Source organism: Herpailurus yagouaroundi, unplaced genomic scaffold (genome assembly GCF_014898765.1).
Source record: "Herpailurus yagouaroundi ecotype Mexico unplaced genomic scaffold, PumYag 65245, whole genome shotgun sequence".
Taxonomy (NCBI): domain Eukaryota; kingdom Metazoa; phylum Chordata; class Mammalia; order Carnivora; family Felidae; genus Herpailurus; species Herpailurus yagouaroundi.
The window spans coordinates 1-13930 of record NW_024418463.1 but is presented as its reverse complement, the minus strand read 5'-3'; the positions used below and the strand labels follow the sequence as shown (position 1 = coordinate 13930).

Below are 13930 nucleotides of genomic sequence, written 5' to 3'. Positions count from 1 at the left end.
CTGGGGTGGAGCTGCCATGGGAGGGGGCACCTCTCCCTGCCCCACTCTGCATCAAGTATGGTCATCCTGGTCCGTTGGAAGGGCTGATGGTGGTGGCCAGGGTGCCTTGGGAAGATGGGGTCCTGGGAATTTGGGCTGGGTGGGTTGTTGCCTCCATGTGGGGAGAGGCTGCTGCCCCGGCGTGGCCTCCCCCTGCCTCCAGAGCGCTGCTGCCTGAGAGGAGAGGGGGCCCCTGGGCCGTCTGAGCCTATTTGCCCGAGGAGGACTTGGGGGGCCTCACCTCCCCAGCCCCGTCCTCGTTTCCCGACTCCTCTGGGATGGGCTTGGGCCCCTCCTCCAGGGGCTCCCCAGCCTCCTGGTCTCCTGCCTGGGCGAGGCCCTCCGGCTCACAGCCAGGACCTCCCGGGCCCTCCTTGGAAGCGCTGCCCATCTGGGCAGGGGTGGGGCCCCCAGGGGCCTCTGAGGGCCTTGCCTGATCTAGGCCCGTAGAGGCGGGAGCATTTTCATCTTCCTGCGTGGCAGGGAAGATCTTGGGGGCCTCCTCAGGGACGAGGGCTGCCCTGGCGGCATCATGGGCTTCAGGAGCAGCCGTATCAGCTTCGGCACTGCCAGGAACGGCCTCACTGGCCCCTAGGTTGGCCAGGGCAGCCTGGGAAGCACCTTCCCTGGCTGGGGAGGCTTCCGCAACCTCTCCACTGGCCCGGGCAGCGGCCAGGCCTCCGGTGCCCACACGGGCCCCCTCTTCCACTTGCAAGTGCTCACTCCTAGCTGCGGTGGCCTCCCATGCCTCGGTCTCCTGAATGAGCCGCAGCATCCCCAGGAAGCCAGGTGGTCTCCTGTCCAGCTGCATCCTCCTCAGCTTGTTATCGAGCATCTCGTTGGGGCGGGCCCACATCAGCACCTGCCGGGTGCGTAACTGGTCCGCAAGGTTGGGATGGATGGCCCCCTTCTCCACGGCCGACTGCAGCAGGGCTTCCAGGCGAATCACATAGACAAAGAGAGTCTCCTGGGGCCGCTGGCCACAGGTCAGGAACTTCAGCCGTGCGGTCGTGGGGGTGTCCTTCCTCCCAAACACCTGGACCAGCGCGGCCAGGCAATCCTGTGCAGGGACGTCAGGGTTTTCTGCCAGGAGGCCGCACACGAGATCCAGTGCGGGGCCACCCAAGCTCTCCACCAGCCTCCTCCTCCTCTCCCTCTCTGTGACGTGGCACCACAGGTACAGCATGTCGCTGGCGTGATCCAGCCAGCTCTCAAAGGGCTCTTCTTCTCGGTGTGGCTCTTCCATTCCAGGAAAGGTTCTCAGTTTCATAGAGGCCCTGTTTTCCAGCACAGGCTGCCAGGCCGGGCTCCAAGGCTGGGTCCAGGATCTTCCCGCACCTATGGCTCCTGCCACAGCCACAGCTCCTTCCTCACCTGCAGGTCCCGCCTCACCTGCAGCTCCTGCCACACTCACAGATCCTAACAAACCTGCAATTCCTGCGTCCCCAGCGGCTCCCTCCTCATCTGACTCTCCTGCTTCCTCTTCAGGCCCTGCCTGGCCCACAGCGGCTGCCCTGCCTCCAGCTCCTTCCTCGCCTCCAGCCACTTCCTCGCCTCCAGTTCCTTCCTCACCTCCAGCCACTTCCTCGCCTCCAGTTCCTCCCTCACCTCCAGCTGCTGCCCCGCCTCCAGCTGCTGCCCCGCCTCCAGCTCCTTCCTTGCCTCCAGCCGCTGCCCCGCCTCCAGAAGCTGCCCGGCCTCCAGCTCCTGCCTTGGCTCCAGCTGCTGCCTTGCCTCCAGTTCCTTCCTCACCTCCAGCTCCTGCCCCGCCTCCAGATCTTGCCTCACCTCCTGCCTGGCCTCCAGCTTCTACCTGGCCTCCTTCCTCACCTCCAGCTGCTGCCCAGCCTCCAGCTCCTTCCTGGCCTCTAGTTCCTGCCCCGCCTCCAGCTGCTGCCCCGCCTCCAACTCCTTCCTGGCCTCCAGCTTCTGCATGGCCTCCTTCCTCACCTCCAGCCGCTGCCCCGCCTCCAGCTCCTTCCTGGCCTCTAGTTCCTGCCCAGTCTCCAGCTCCTTCCTTGCCTCCAGAAGCTGCCTTGCCTCCAGCTCCTGCCCCATCCCCAGCTCCTACCTCGCCTGCCAGGGCAACCCCTGCTTGCCTCTGGGTCTGTGCAAGGAAATTGAGTGTATCCTGTGACTCTGATTCCGGGGCCTGGGGCAGAAAGACCACAGTCCAGGGTCCTCCCATGCCTGGTATTTGTCGGGGGATCACACTTCGGTTTAAATACTGAGCCATCTCCACCAAGGCGACCTTGGATCTGAACTCCTTTCTGAACACCTTGCCCAGCACTCGGTAACTGCCCAGGGGGTGGAGGGCAGCCTGCACGGCCTCCTGGAATTCCTGGTCTTCACAGTCATCGGGAATGCCCAGGATGAGCAGCGAGCGCTGCTCATTCACGCCCATCCACCTGCACCAGTCACGCAGCATTGCCAGTGCCATCGCCACTGCTCACAACCTGAGGGTGGAGAGAAATGACTGGAGAGGGGCACAGACTGTTGCAGCGTGAGCCCCAGCCTGTGAGTGCAAAGGGGTGAAGGGTGTGTCCAGAGCACACAGCGCCCCCCTCCCACCGCACAGCCAAGCCCATCCTCCTCACACTGGTGGCCCCCTCTGCCTCTCCTCCTGTTTTGTTTGATTTTCCAAAAACTTTTTTGATACTATACTAATTTATTTACTAGATACAGAGCTAGTCACCTTTTCTTTTTTTTTTTCTGGCATCACCTTTATGAATTGCTGTTTCTCCCGAGGAATATGTCAAGGTTTCAAATTTCTTATGTACATTTTTCCATAATATTCTCTCCCTTCTCTTTCTGATGTCTGTCTGATCTATAGGGATAGCCCTCTTTCATTCCTGGATACTGGTAGTGTTCCCTTCCTTTTTTCTTGATTACACTCAACAGGGCTTTACCACTTTTGTTTCTCTTTTAAAAAAAATTGGGGGGGGGGCACCTGGGTGGCTCAGTCAGTTAAGCCTCCGACTTCGACTCAGGTCATGATCTCATGGTTTATGACTTCAAGCCCCATGTCGGGCTCTGTGCTGACAGATAGCTCAGAGGTGGGAGCCTGCTTCAGATTCTGTGTCTTCCTTGCTCTCTGCCCCTCCCCCATCCCTTCTCTCTCTCTCACTCTTTCTCTCTCTCTCTCTCTCCCTCTTTCTCTCTCTCAAAAAAAAATTTCTTTTTTAAATTTTCTTTAGGTTTGGGGCACCTGGGTGGCTCAGTCGGTTAAGCGTCCAACTTCAGCTCAGGTCATGATCTCCTGGTTCACGAGTTTGAGCCCGGCGTCAGGCTCTGTGCTGACAGCTCTGAGCCTGGAGCCTGCTTCAGACTCTGTGTCTCCCTCTCTCTCTGCCTCTCCCCTGCTTGCACTCAGTTTCCCTCCCTCTCTCTCTCTCTCTCTCTCAAGTGAAAACATTAAATTATTTTTAAGTTTATTTACTAACTTTTGAGAAAGAGCTAGGGAGTGTCAGAGAGAGAGGGAGAGAGAGAATCCCAAGCAGGCTCTGCACTGTCAGCACAGAGCCCATTGTGGGGCTTCAACTCACAAACCGTGTGATCATGACCTGAGCCAAAACCAAGAGTCGGACACTTAACCAGTGAGCCACCCAGGCTCCCCTTGTGTCTCTCTTAAAAACAGAAGCCAAGGGGCGCCTGGGTGGCGCAGTCGGTTAAGCGTCCGACTTCAACCAGGTCACGATCTCACGGTCCGTGAGTTTGAGCCCCGCGTCGGGCTCTGGGCTGATGGCTCAGAGCCTGGAGCCTGTTTCCGATTCTGTGTCTCCCTCTCTCTCTGCCCCTCGCCCGTTCATGCTCTGTCTCTCTCTGTCCCAAAAATAAATAAACGTTGAAAAAAAAAATTAAAAAAAAAAAAAAACAGAAGCCGACATATGGCTTTGTTAAATGTCTCGATAATTTGCTTTCTAGTACTGATTTCTTTTCTTAGTTACAGCATTTTTTCAGCCAGCTAATTTTGCATTTACTTTATTCTTTTTATAGTTTCTTTGAATGTACCATTAGGTCATTGACTTTATGCCTTTCTTCTTTTCTAACATAAATATTTAGAACAATACATTTTCTTCTGATTGCTTCTTTAGCTGCCTCCCAATAATTTCAGTAAGTCGTGGGTTTATAATTCAGTTTGAAATATTTTCCAAGTTCCTTCATGCTTTCTTCTTTGAGCCACGAGTTTCCAAATATTTAAAAATACATTACCATGGAGGTTAAAGAACACCCTACTAACGAATGAGTGGGTCAACCAGGCAATTAGAGAAGAAATTAAAAAATATATGGAAACAAACGAAAATGAAAATACAACAATCCAAACGCTTTGGGACGCAGCGAAGGCAGTCCTGAGAGGAAAATACATTGCAATCCAGGCCTATCTCAAGAAATAGGAAAAATCCCAAATACAAAATCGAACAGCACACCTAAAGGAAATAGAAGCAGAACAGCAAAGGCAGCCTAAACCCAGCAGAAGAAGAGAAATAATAAAGATCAGAGCAGAAGTAAACAATATAGAATCTAAAAAAAACTGTAGAGCAGATCAACGAAACCAAGAGTTGGTTTTTTGAAAAAATAAACAAAATTGACAAACCTCTAGCCAGGCTTCTCAAAAAGAAAAGGGAGATGACCCAAATAGATAAAATCATGAATGAAAATGGAATTATTACAACCAATCCCTCAGAGATACAAACAATTATCAGGGAATACTATGAAAAATTATATGCCAACAAATTGGACAACCTGGAAGAAATGGACAAATTCCTGAACACCCACACTCTTCCAAAACTCAGTCAGGAGGAAATAGAAAGCTTGAACAGACCCATAACCAGCGAAGAAATTGAATCGGTTATCAAAAATCTCCCAACAAATAAGAGACCAGGACCAGATGGCTTCCCAGGGGAGTCCTACCAGACGTTTAAAGCAGAGATAATACCTATCCTTCTCAAGCTATTCCAAGAAATAGAAAGGGAAGGAAAACTTCCAGACTCATTCTATGAAGCCAGTATTACCTTGATTCCTAACCCAGACAGAGACCCAGTAAAAAAAGAGAACTACAGGCCAATATCCCTGATGAATATGGATGCAAAAATTCTCAATAAGATACTAGCAAATCGAATTCAACGGCATATAAAAAGAATTATTCACCATGATCAAGTGGGATTCATTCCTGGGATGCAGGGCTGGTTCAACATTCGCAAATCAATCAACGTGATACATCACATTCACAAAAAAAAAGAGAAAAACCATATGATCCTGTCAATCGATGCAGAAAAGGCCTTTGACAAAATCCAGCACCCTTTCTTAATAAAAACCCTTGAGAAAGTCGGGATAGAAGGAACATACTTAAAGATCATAAAAGCCATTTATGAAAAGCACACAGCTAACATCATCCTCAACGGGGAAAAACTGAGAGCTTTTTCCCTGGGATCAGGAACACGACAGGGATGCCCACTCTCACCACTGTTGTTTAACATAGTGCTGGAAGTTCTAGCATCAGCAATCAGACAACAAAAGGAAATCAAAGGCATCAAAATTGGCAAAGATGAAGTCAAGCTTTCGCTTTTTGCAGATGCCATGATATTATACATGGAAAATCCGATAGACTCCACCAAAAGTCTGCTAGGACTGATACATGAATTCAGCAAAGTTGCAGGATACAAAATCAATGTACAGAAATCAGTTGCATTCTTATACACTAACAACGAAGCAACAGAAAGACAAATAAAGAAACTGATCCCATTCACAATTGCACCAAGAAGCATAAAATACCTAGAAATAAATCTAACCAAAGATGTAAAGGATCTGTATGCTGAAAACTATAGAAAGCTTATGAAGGTAATTGAAGAAGATTTAAAGAAATGGAAAGACATTCCCTGCTCATGGATTGGAAGAATAAATATTGTCAAAATGTCAATACTACCCAAAGCTATCTACACATTCAATGCAATCCCAATCAAAATTGCACCAGCATTCTTCTCGAAACTAGAACAAGCCATCCTAAAATTCATATGGAACCACAAAAGGCCCCGAATAGCCAAAGGAATTTTGAAGAAGAAGACCAAAGCAGGAGGCATCACAATCCCAGACTTTAGCCTCTACTACAAAGCTGTCATCATCAAGACAGCATGGTATTGGCACAAAAACAGACACATAGACCAATGGAATAGAATAGAAACCCCAGAACTAGACCCACAAACGTATGGCCAACTCATCTTTGACAAAGCAGGAAAGAACATCCAATGGAAAAAAGACAGTCTCTTTAACAAATGGTGCTGGGAGAACTGGACAGCAACATGCAGAAGGTTGAAACTAGACCACTTTCTCACACCATTCACAAAAATAAACTCAAAATGGATAAAGGACCTGAATGTGAGACAGGAAACCATCAAAACCCTAGAGGAGAAAGCAGGAAAAGACCTCTCTGACCTCAGCCATAGCAATCTCTTACTCGACACATCCCCAAAGGCAAGGGAATTAAAAGCAAAAGTGAATTACTGGGACCTTATGAAGATAAAAAGCTTCTGCACAGCAAAGGAAACAACCAACAAAACTAAAAGGCAACCAACGGAATGGGAAAAGATATTTGCAAATGACATATCGGACAAAGGGCTAGTATCCAAAATCTATAAGGAGCTCACCAAACTCCACACCCGAAAAGCAAATAACCCAGTGAAGAAATGGGCAGAAAACATGAATAGACACTTCTCTAAAGAAGACATCCGGATGGCCAACAGGCACATGAAAAGATGTTCAGCGTCACTCCTTATCAGGGAAATACAAATCAAAACCACACTCAGGTATCACCTCACGCCAGTCAGAGTGGCCAAAATGAACAAATCAGGAGACTATAGATGCTGGTGAGGATGTGGAGAAACGGGAACCCTCTTGCACTGTTGGTGGGAATGCAAATTGGTGCAGCCGCTCTGGAAAGCAGTGTGGAGGTTCCTCAGAAAATTAAAAATAGACCTACCCTATGACCCAGCAATAGCACTGCTAGGAATTTATCCAAGGGACACAGGAGTACTGATGCATAGGGGCACTTGTACCCCAATGTTCATAGCAGCACTCTCAACAATAGCCAAATTATGGAAAGAGCCTAAATGTCCATCAACTGATGAATGGATAAAGAAATTGTGGTTTATATACACAGTGGAATACTACGTGGCAATGAGAAAAAATGAAATATGGCCTTTTGTAGCAACGTGGATGGAACTGGAGAGTGTGATGCTAAGTGAAATAAGCCATACAGAGAAAGACAGATACCATATGGTTTCACTCTTATGTGGATCCTGAGAAACTTAACAGGAACCCATGGGGGAGGGGAAGGAAAAAAAAAAAAAGAGGTTAGAGTGGGAGAGAGCCAAAGCATAAGAGACTGTTGAGAACTGAGAGCAAACTGAGGGTTGATGGGGGGTGGGAGGGAGGAGAGGGTGGGTGATGGGTATTGAGGAGGGCACCTTTTGGGATGAGCACTGGGTGTTGTATGGAAACCAATTTGACAATAAATTTCATATATAAATAAAAAAAAATTAAAAAAAATTTTTTTAATTAAATACAAATACATTTGAAAATAAATAAATAAATAAATAAATAAGTTACACACAAATACACAAGCGTTTGTGAACAAAGGAAAAAACAGAAACTGAAAAGAATTGCTGAAATTGTAATCAATGTTTCTTTACCAGAATCTTAGCTCCTAAAAGATCTCACAAAAGTTACGGAATGAAACTATGGAAAACACTAAGCTTTTTGAAATACTGGAAACATTATGCTTGATTTCATGTTCCAGCACAGTATCCAGTGACTCTGCTCTAACAGATAAAGAAATCATCCCAGGCTCTTCCTCCCACCCCTCAGTTTTCTACCTCCAGTTTGTGCTACATGATGACTTTTATATTGTCAAGAATTCTAAGATTTGCATCGTGTCTCTTTATTGTTCTCTTTTATAGAAACACCAATTTTTTGTCTGTGTGTATGTATACGCACAACACACACACACACACACACACACACACACACACCACACACACACACACACGTATATTTCCTTGCCTAGCTTCTCTCCAAGCCTCTGTTCGACAAATATGTCTCCAGGTGGCCATTGTGTATGTGGTCTCCTTGGTTGTATTTACTCCAAGTGTGAATTGGTCTTAGTGTGGCTTTTATCTCAGTAATATTTGTATTTCCCTCTTCCAATTCTTTTCTGAGTACTGCTACCTTCCTCTCATTTCCTTCTATTTTCTCATCATTTCTTTAAATTCTCTTTTCTGGGGCGGCTGAGTGGCTCAGCTGGCTAAGCGTTCCTCTCTTGATTTCGGCTCAGGTCATGATCCCAGGGTCTTGGGATCTAGCCCCACATCAGGGAGCTCTGTGCTGACAGCACGGAGCCTACTTGGGATTCTCTCTTTCCCGCCCTCTCTCTTCCTCTCTCTCTCTCTCTCTCTCTCTCTCTCTCAAAATAAGTAAATTGAAAAAATAAATTCTCTTTTCTTTTGAGAAATCATCTTTTCTGGAATTGCTTTGCACCTGTGGAGGTTTTTTGTGTTTTGTTTTGTCTCGAGTCTTCCTGTATGTTTTGTGCAATTTCCCCTTGTGATGTGCCTTTCATCTGCTGTTTGCTTCTGTTCCTTTCCTCCTCTTACTATGTGTGTAACTGTTGCTGTTGCCAGTTCATGTATAGGACCCACGATGGGTTGTGAACACGCTTGATTTTGCCAACACGTCCACACCGTCTCTAGCTTCCACATTACCTGACTGGGTCTCCACAGTGACGCTCCACACTCCTGCGGCCTGTCCCTCAGTTTCATCACTCGAACCAGAGATTCGTTTTCTATTTTTCTATGACTTTGCAGACTGTGATCCCTGACTCACGAGCAGTCTGATTCTTGCTCCCTTCCTGAGGAGGCATCGCTGACCCAGCTGGCTCCCTACCCCGTCCAGACATAGCAGTGTTTGCCTGGACAGCGTCCTAATTTGTGGTTTGGAGTTGCTGCGGTTCCCAATGCCATTTTTCTCTTTGAAGCTGTCTTTGAAGAGAAGCCAGCCCATCGTTCTTCTGTACGACTAGAGAGGCAAAGAGCCCAAGGCCTTGAAGGAATTTCCTTTCTTAAGTGGGTATCTTTTGCAGGCAGCTGAAACTTAGGCATGAGCGCAGAGCACCCCTGGCTGGTCACCAGGGGGCTCTGTACTGGCTCTGGCCCTTTTGATGGGCAAGATAAGGCTTCTTGGGCAATTCCTGAGTCTGAGCTGTTCTTAAACCAGGACCCAGCAGGGCATTCGATTGTGGACCTTCTCATTCACTTCGGAATAAGTTAACAGAGAAGCAACCCCTGGCAGGCAAAAGTAAGAAGGACAATGAGGCATGAAAGCATGCCCCAGGAGGACACAGTGGAGCAAGGGGCAACAAGGAGCCAGCAGCCATGGGCTGGGGGCAGCCAGGGCAAGGCAGCCCCCAGGCAGGGAGTTCTCCGTGAGCCAGGTGGATGAGGGCCTGGTTCAAGGCCGGGCCTCGGTGTGCCTGCCGGTTGAGGCTCCTTCGAGATCAGAACGCACTCCCTAAGGGATACAGATGATGTAGCACAGGGATTACACCCCTCTCGGTCAGGGGAGCCGCTCCTTTGGGGCCTGATCTCAGCAGAGCTGGCGTGAGGGAAGCAGAGAGGGTGAGCACCGCAGGGGTCAAGAACAAACTGGAAGCCACATCTGTGTCCCACCACTTCACCCCTGGTCCAGCACTTGGAGAAGAGGAAGGAGGCAATTCGGTGGCAGCAGCAGGGCCATAACACCTGGCCTCACTGCTATCCTGGCCTCAGGAGTATGTTTGTAAATACCCTTGTTTCATTCATCTCTCCCTTCCAATTCTGGTGCAGATTGCTCCTGGGGTCAACCCTAACCCGGACCGGACCATACAGGGCAGGGAATTCTGGGAGAACTAGTTGCAGCTTAGTCCAGTGGACACGGTAAACCTCATAAATGCTGTCCTCTATCTGGGGGTGCCTCCCTGCCTCCTCTGCCCCTCCACAACACGCCCCTATGTGGTGAGGGGTCACCCGTTTTGTTTCCGAGGGACGTGTGCCTTGGCTCCCTGAGCCTCTCACAGTGCTGTGGGCGCCTGTCTCCTCCGGTGCTGGTGGGCGGCTGGGAGAGAGGATCCCTGAGGGGCACCTGCCCAGGGCCAGTCCCACGGAGAGCACAGCTAGGCAGCGCCGCCCCTGCCCCTGCCGCACCGCTGGAGCCAGCGGAAGCCTGAGCTCCTGGCGCAGCCCTCTTGGCAAGCTTCCCGAGGCCACCCGGATCCCAGCACCTCTGGAACGCACCAGACGGCAAGAGCGGCAACTTAACACGACGATGAGGGAAGCTGGCCACCACGGGAACAGGCGTGCGCTACGTCTCAGCCCTAAGCCTTCGAAAAGACGGCTCTGGGGCCGGCGACGTGGCCACTGGGCACAGGCTCACCGAGGTCTCCCTCAAGCCACCCTCAGCCCAGATCCCCGCATACCCAGAAGTTGTTGGCTCCCTGGGCACCTGGCTGCCAGGACGGTCTCTGGAGCCCCGCCCCGGTGGACTTGTCCCCTGAAGTCGTGTGGCCACCAGAACGTGTGCGCAGAGCAAGACTCAGCCCCCCACGCCAAGCTGCTGTTGGGGAGCTGCTCAAGGCCAGCCCCTGAGTGCCCTCCAGGGGCACAAAGCCACATCCCCCCACCCCCCACTCAAGCAGCCAGCAGGCTTCCCTCTGTTTCATTGCTCAGGGCACTCCATAGTGGGGTCTTACTGGTCCTTTGCTGAATATAGTCACCCCCTGTACAGACAGGAGCTGGGCTGGGACTGGAATAGGCGAGGGGGCCAGGTGGGGGTGTCAGCAGCGTCTGCACTAGGCTTCAGGGAAGGCAGTCCTCTCTCCAAGCTGCCACCCCTTAGCCAACTGTCAGCCATGGATCTGCCCCCCCACACACACCTGGAAAGGGTGTGACCGGTGGGGCACAGGACCCCTCCCCGCCCCCCCTGCACTCCTCAGGACTCTACCAGCCGCCCCAGAGTACAGGCAGGGACAGGAAGGGGCTAGACCGACACGGACTTGCACTGTGGGCCAGACAGAGGGCACAGGAAGGAAACTGAGAAGGAAACATGGAAGATGTTATCGAGGCCTGTGAGGATGTCCCTGACCACCCCATCTGGGACACGAGTGAAGCACCGGAAGCTCCGGGGAACTGGGGTCAGGACTTCCCCCGAGCAACCAGGCTGCTCGGTCCCCTCAGCTGGCTGCTGTCAGCCAATGGAGTCTTCCTCTAATTCACACACAAACTTCACCTGGGCCTGGGAGGGGTTCTCAGGCAGGGACGTGTGCCCTCACCCCAAACTGGGGGCTCCCCGCTCTCCACCAGACTGGCTCCCCCTCGGACGTCAGCTGTAGCACTCAGCCCCAAGGCACAAGAGGCCAAGGCCCACCCACGCTGTCCCATACCCCAGGGGCCAACACCTTGAGCTCCCCGACCCTGCTTACCCCCAACCTGCCCTGGAGGCACGAGACATGGCCCCAACTGCCAGCTGCCCAGCAGGAACTGCAATACAAACACCTACTCCTGTGCGGACACTGGATGCTCTTCTAGCAGGTGTCATCGGGGGCTCCCGTACCACGCGGAGTCTTTAGCAATCGCATCTCACTGCAGCTGATGGCAGCACAAATGAGCTGAATAGCAGGTGTCTCGCGGCTGTTTGGGGAGGGCTGGAAAGCCAGGCTTGGGGGCTTTGCAGAGAGGAACAAGGGTCTGAATCACACTGCTGTGCCGCGCTGAAGGCACTCCTATGGCGGTGGGCACAGACACTGTGACTTGCGGCCCTGATGCCGGACGTGGATGCCGCCACGAGACCTACGGCTGTGGCTGCTCCTCAGGAGACAGGTCTCACTGCCTCTACTGCCACCAGCCCGCCGGAGACCAATCTGGGGGGCCCCGACTCTTTCCCATCTCTGGCCCCAGATTCATCTGACTGATGGGTCCTGCTCATGTGCCCAGGCCCTAGCTGTAAGGGAGGCTGGAAGAGTGCCAACCTGGCATTTTCTGCTCCTTTCACAGCTGGCACATCCAGTGACAAATTCCTGGGACACCGGGCTCACCCAAATGGTCTGACGGCTTCCCACTGCCCTTAGTGTGAAACCCAACTACCCGCCCTCCCCCATCCTTGAACATGACCCCTGCAGACAGCAAACCTTCCCCGCCCGCAGCTAGTGTGGGTCCTCCTTCATTGTGCATCCCAGCGGCCCCAACTTTCTCTTTGCCTTGAGAGCAAGTCTTTTTGCAGGTGGAGGGGGTAGGAAAATGTACCCATTTTCCAGAAACCCCACAAGTGTCTAATCGGTTGCTCAGTAAGTATTGTCAATGTTGTTGCACGCTGAGATTTTCACATTTACAATACCTCAAATTAAAATACATTTGGGTTTCTTCCCCCCCCCAAAAAAATCCTATCACTTTTTAACGCTGGCACTCTCACCAAGGATGCTATAGGCTTTGGAAGCACGACAGCTCTTGGTCGCATGGCCCCACTCCATGCATCACACACCTTAAGCAATATTCAATCCCAGGAACTGGATGCCAGTGACCCCTTTAGCATCGTCAAGGGAAGAAAAAGCATGACTACTCCCGCTCAATTTCAAAGGTGACAGGATCATCCCAAGATGAAGACCAATGTGACTGCAAAACTTTGTAATTCACCTGTAAAATAGAACGGCCCTCAAAAACATCCTATTTTTCCTGTCAAAGTGCCTACCCTACCCTGTCACTGGAGAAGCCTCCCATGGGTGCCGAACAAGAATATTTTCTCTGGCTCCCTCTCCCAACCCCAGGTGACCCTTTCCTCGACTGCCCACAGCAGAGGCAGCACTCAGCTGAAACATTCAATGAACTTTATTGAACAGAAACATTTGCTGAAACCATTGAAGAGAAGAGGGGACAACACAGAGAGGAATGCCGAACAGCCACTACAGCCCACAGGTCACAGCCCCCCTCCTCTTGGGGTCCCAAATGAGGTGCCCCTGTTCCCCCCAACACCGTGCACCCCCCCGCCATAGCCTCCCTTCCTGAGGGCCCCACGATCGGCCTCTGGCCAGGATGATGGACGCTGGCCATGGCCCCTCACTCCAGAGCACTCTCCCCTCTGGCCGACATGCTGGGGCCTGGCCTGCCCTATGGCCTGCACAGGACAGTCACAGGATGCTGGAAAACGCAGCATGGGGCACTCGGACAAGCCAAAGAAACTCAGTCACAAGTAACAAGAGAGTGGCACATCACAGCACGGTTTCCACGGAGACTCCCGCAGGCCACCTCTGTCCTTGGTCCAGTGCCTCCTTCCTGAGGTCGCGGGGTCAGCACCAGCCATGCCTTCTTCTGTCCTTCCCGCCATCTCCTGGGACTGGGCTTCGACAGGTCTCCGGGGCGGGGTGGGGGCGGCTGCTCAGATAAGAACACACACACATCTCCACAAGAACAAGCAGCAGCTGGCCTAAACCTACACCGAGGAAGCATGGGCTGAGCTCACGACACCGCACGACAGCGAGCAGAGCCTGGGCTCACACTGAAGCTCGTGCCACACACCCGGGGCTGAGAGGTGGCTGCTGCGTCAGGCCAGGACACCCGCCGCGGGCTCCTGCACACCTCAGGGCTCTGCACGGGAATGGTAACTAGGGTGCCTGTAGGGGGAGCTGGGGGTGCCACTTGACACGGGGGGTCACTAAGGGGCCTACAGAGGCACAAGTGGGCTTCTCAGAGCGTGGAGTGACGTGCTCCACGGGTCAGTGAATGAGGGTCCCCCTCTTGGGCAGCCCGAGGGGCCGGCACCCTTGAGACGGCCCCTAACATCTCCCAGGCCAGTGTGGGTGGCACACATTTTCAGGTGC

The 13930-nt window shown here is 51.9% G+C and overlaps 1 protein-coding gene across 1 annotated transcript; it reads right to left on the bottom strand.

Annotated features, from left to right (window-relative positions):
• Positions 1 to 6: 6 nt before the first annotated feature.
• LOC121024489 (paraneoplastic antigen Ma6F-like) lies at positions 7 to 3045 on the bottom strand. Its single transcript, XM_040466719.1, has 2 exons — positions 1648 to 3045; positions 7 to 1611 (listed from the first exon to the last, which is right to left on the bottom strand). The coding sequence occupies exons 1-2, from the start codon at positions 2477 to 2479 to the stop codon at positions 248 to 250; spliced, it is 2196 nt and encodes a 731-aa protein (XP_040322653.1). The 5' UTR covers positions 2480 to 3045; the 3' UTR covers positions 7 to 247.
• Positions 3046 to 13930: the final 10885 nt, after the last annotated feature.

What these genes read in the sequence shown, in the direction of transcription:
- LOC121024489 (XM_040466719.1), bottom strand. Translation starts at nt 2,479, where the DNA reads ATGGCACTGGCAATGCTGCGTGACTGGTGCAGGTGGATGGGCGTGAAT. An exon ending in AGGCGGGGCAGCAGCTGGAG is followed by an intron (nt 1,612 to 1,647) that starts GTGAGGGAGGAA and finishes AAGTGGCTGGAG; the next exon opens with GTGAGGAAGGAACTGGAGGC.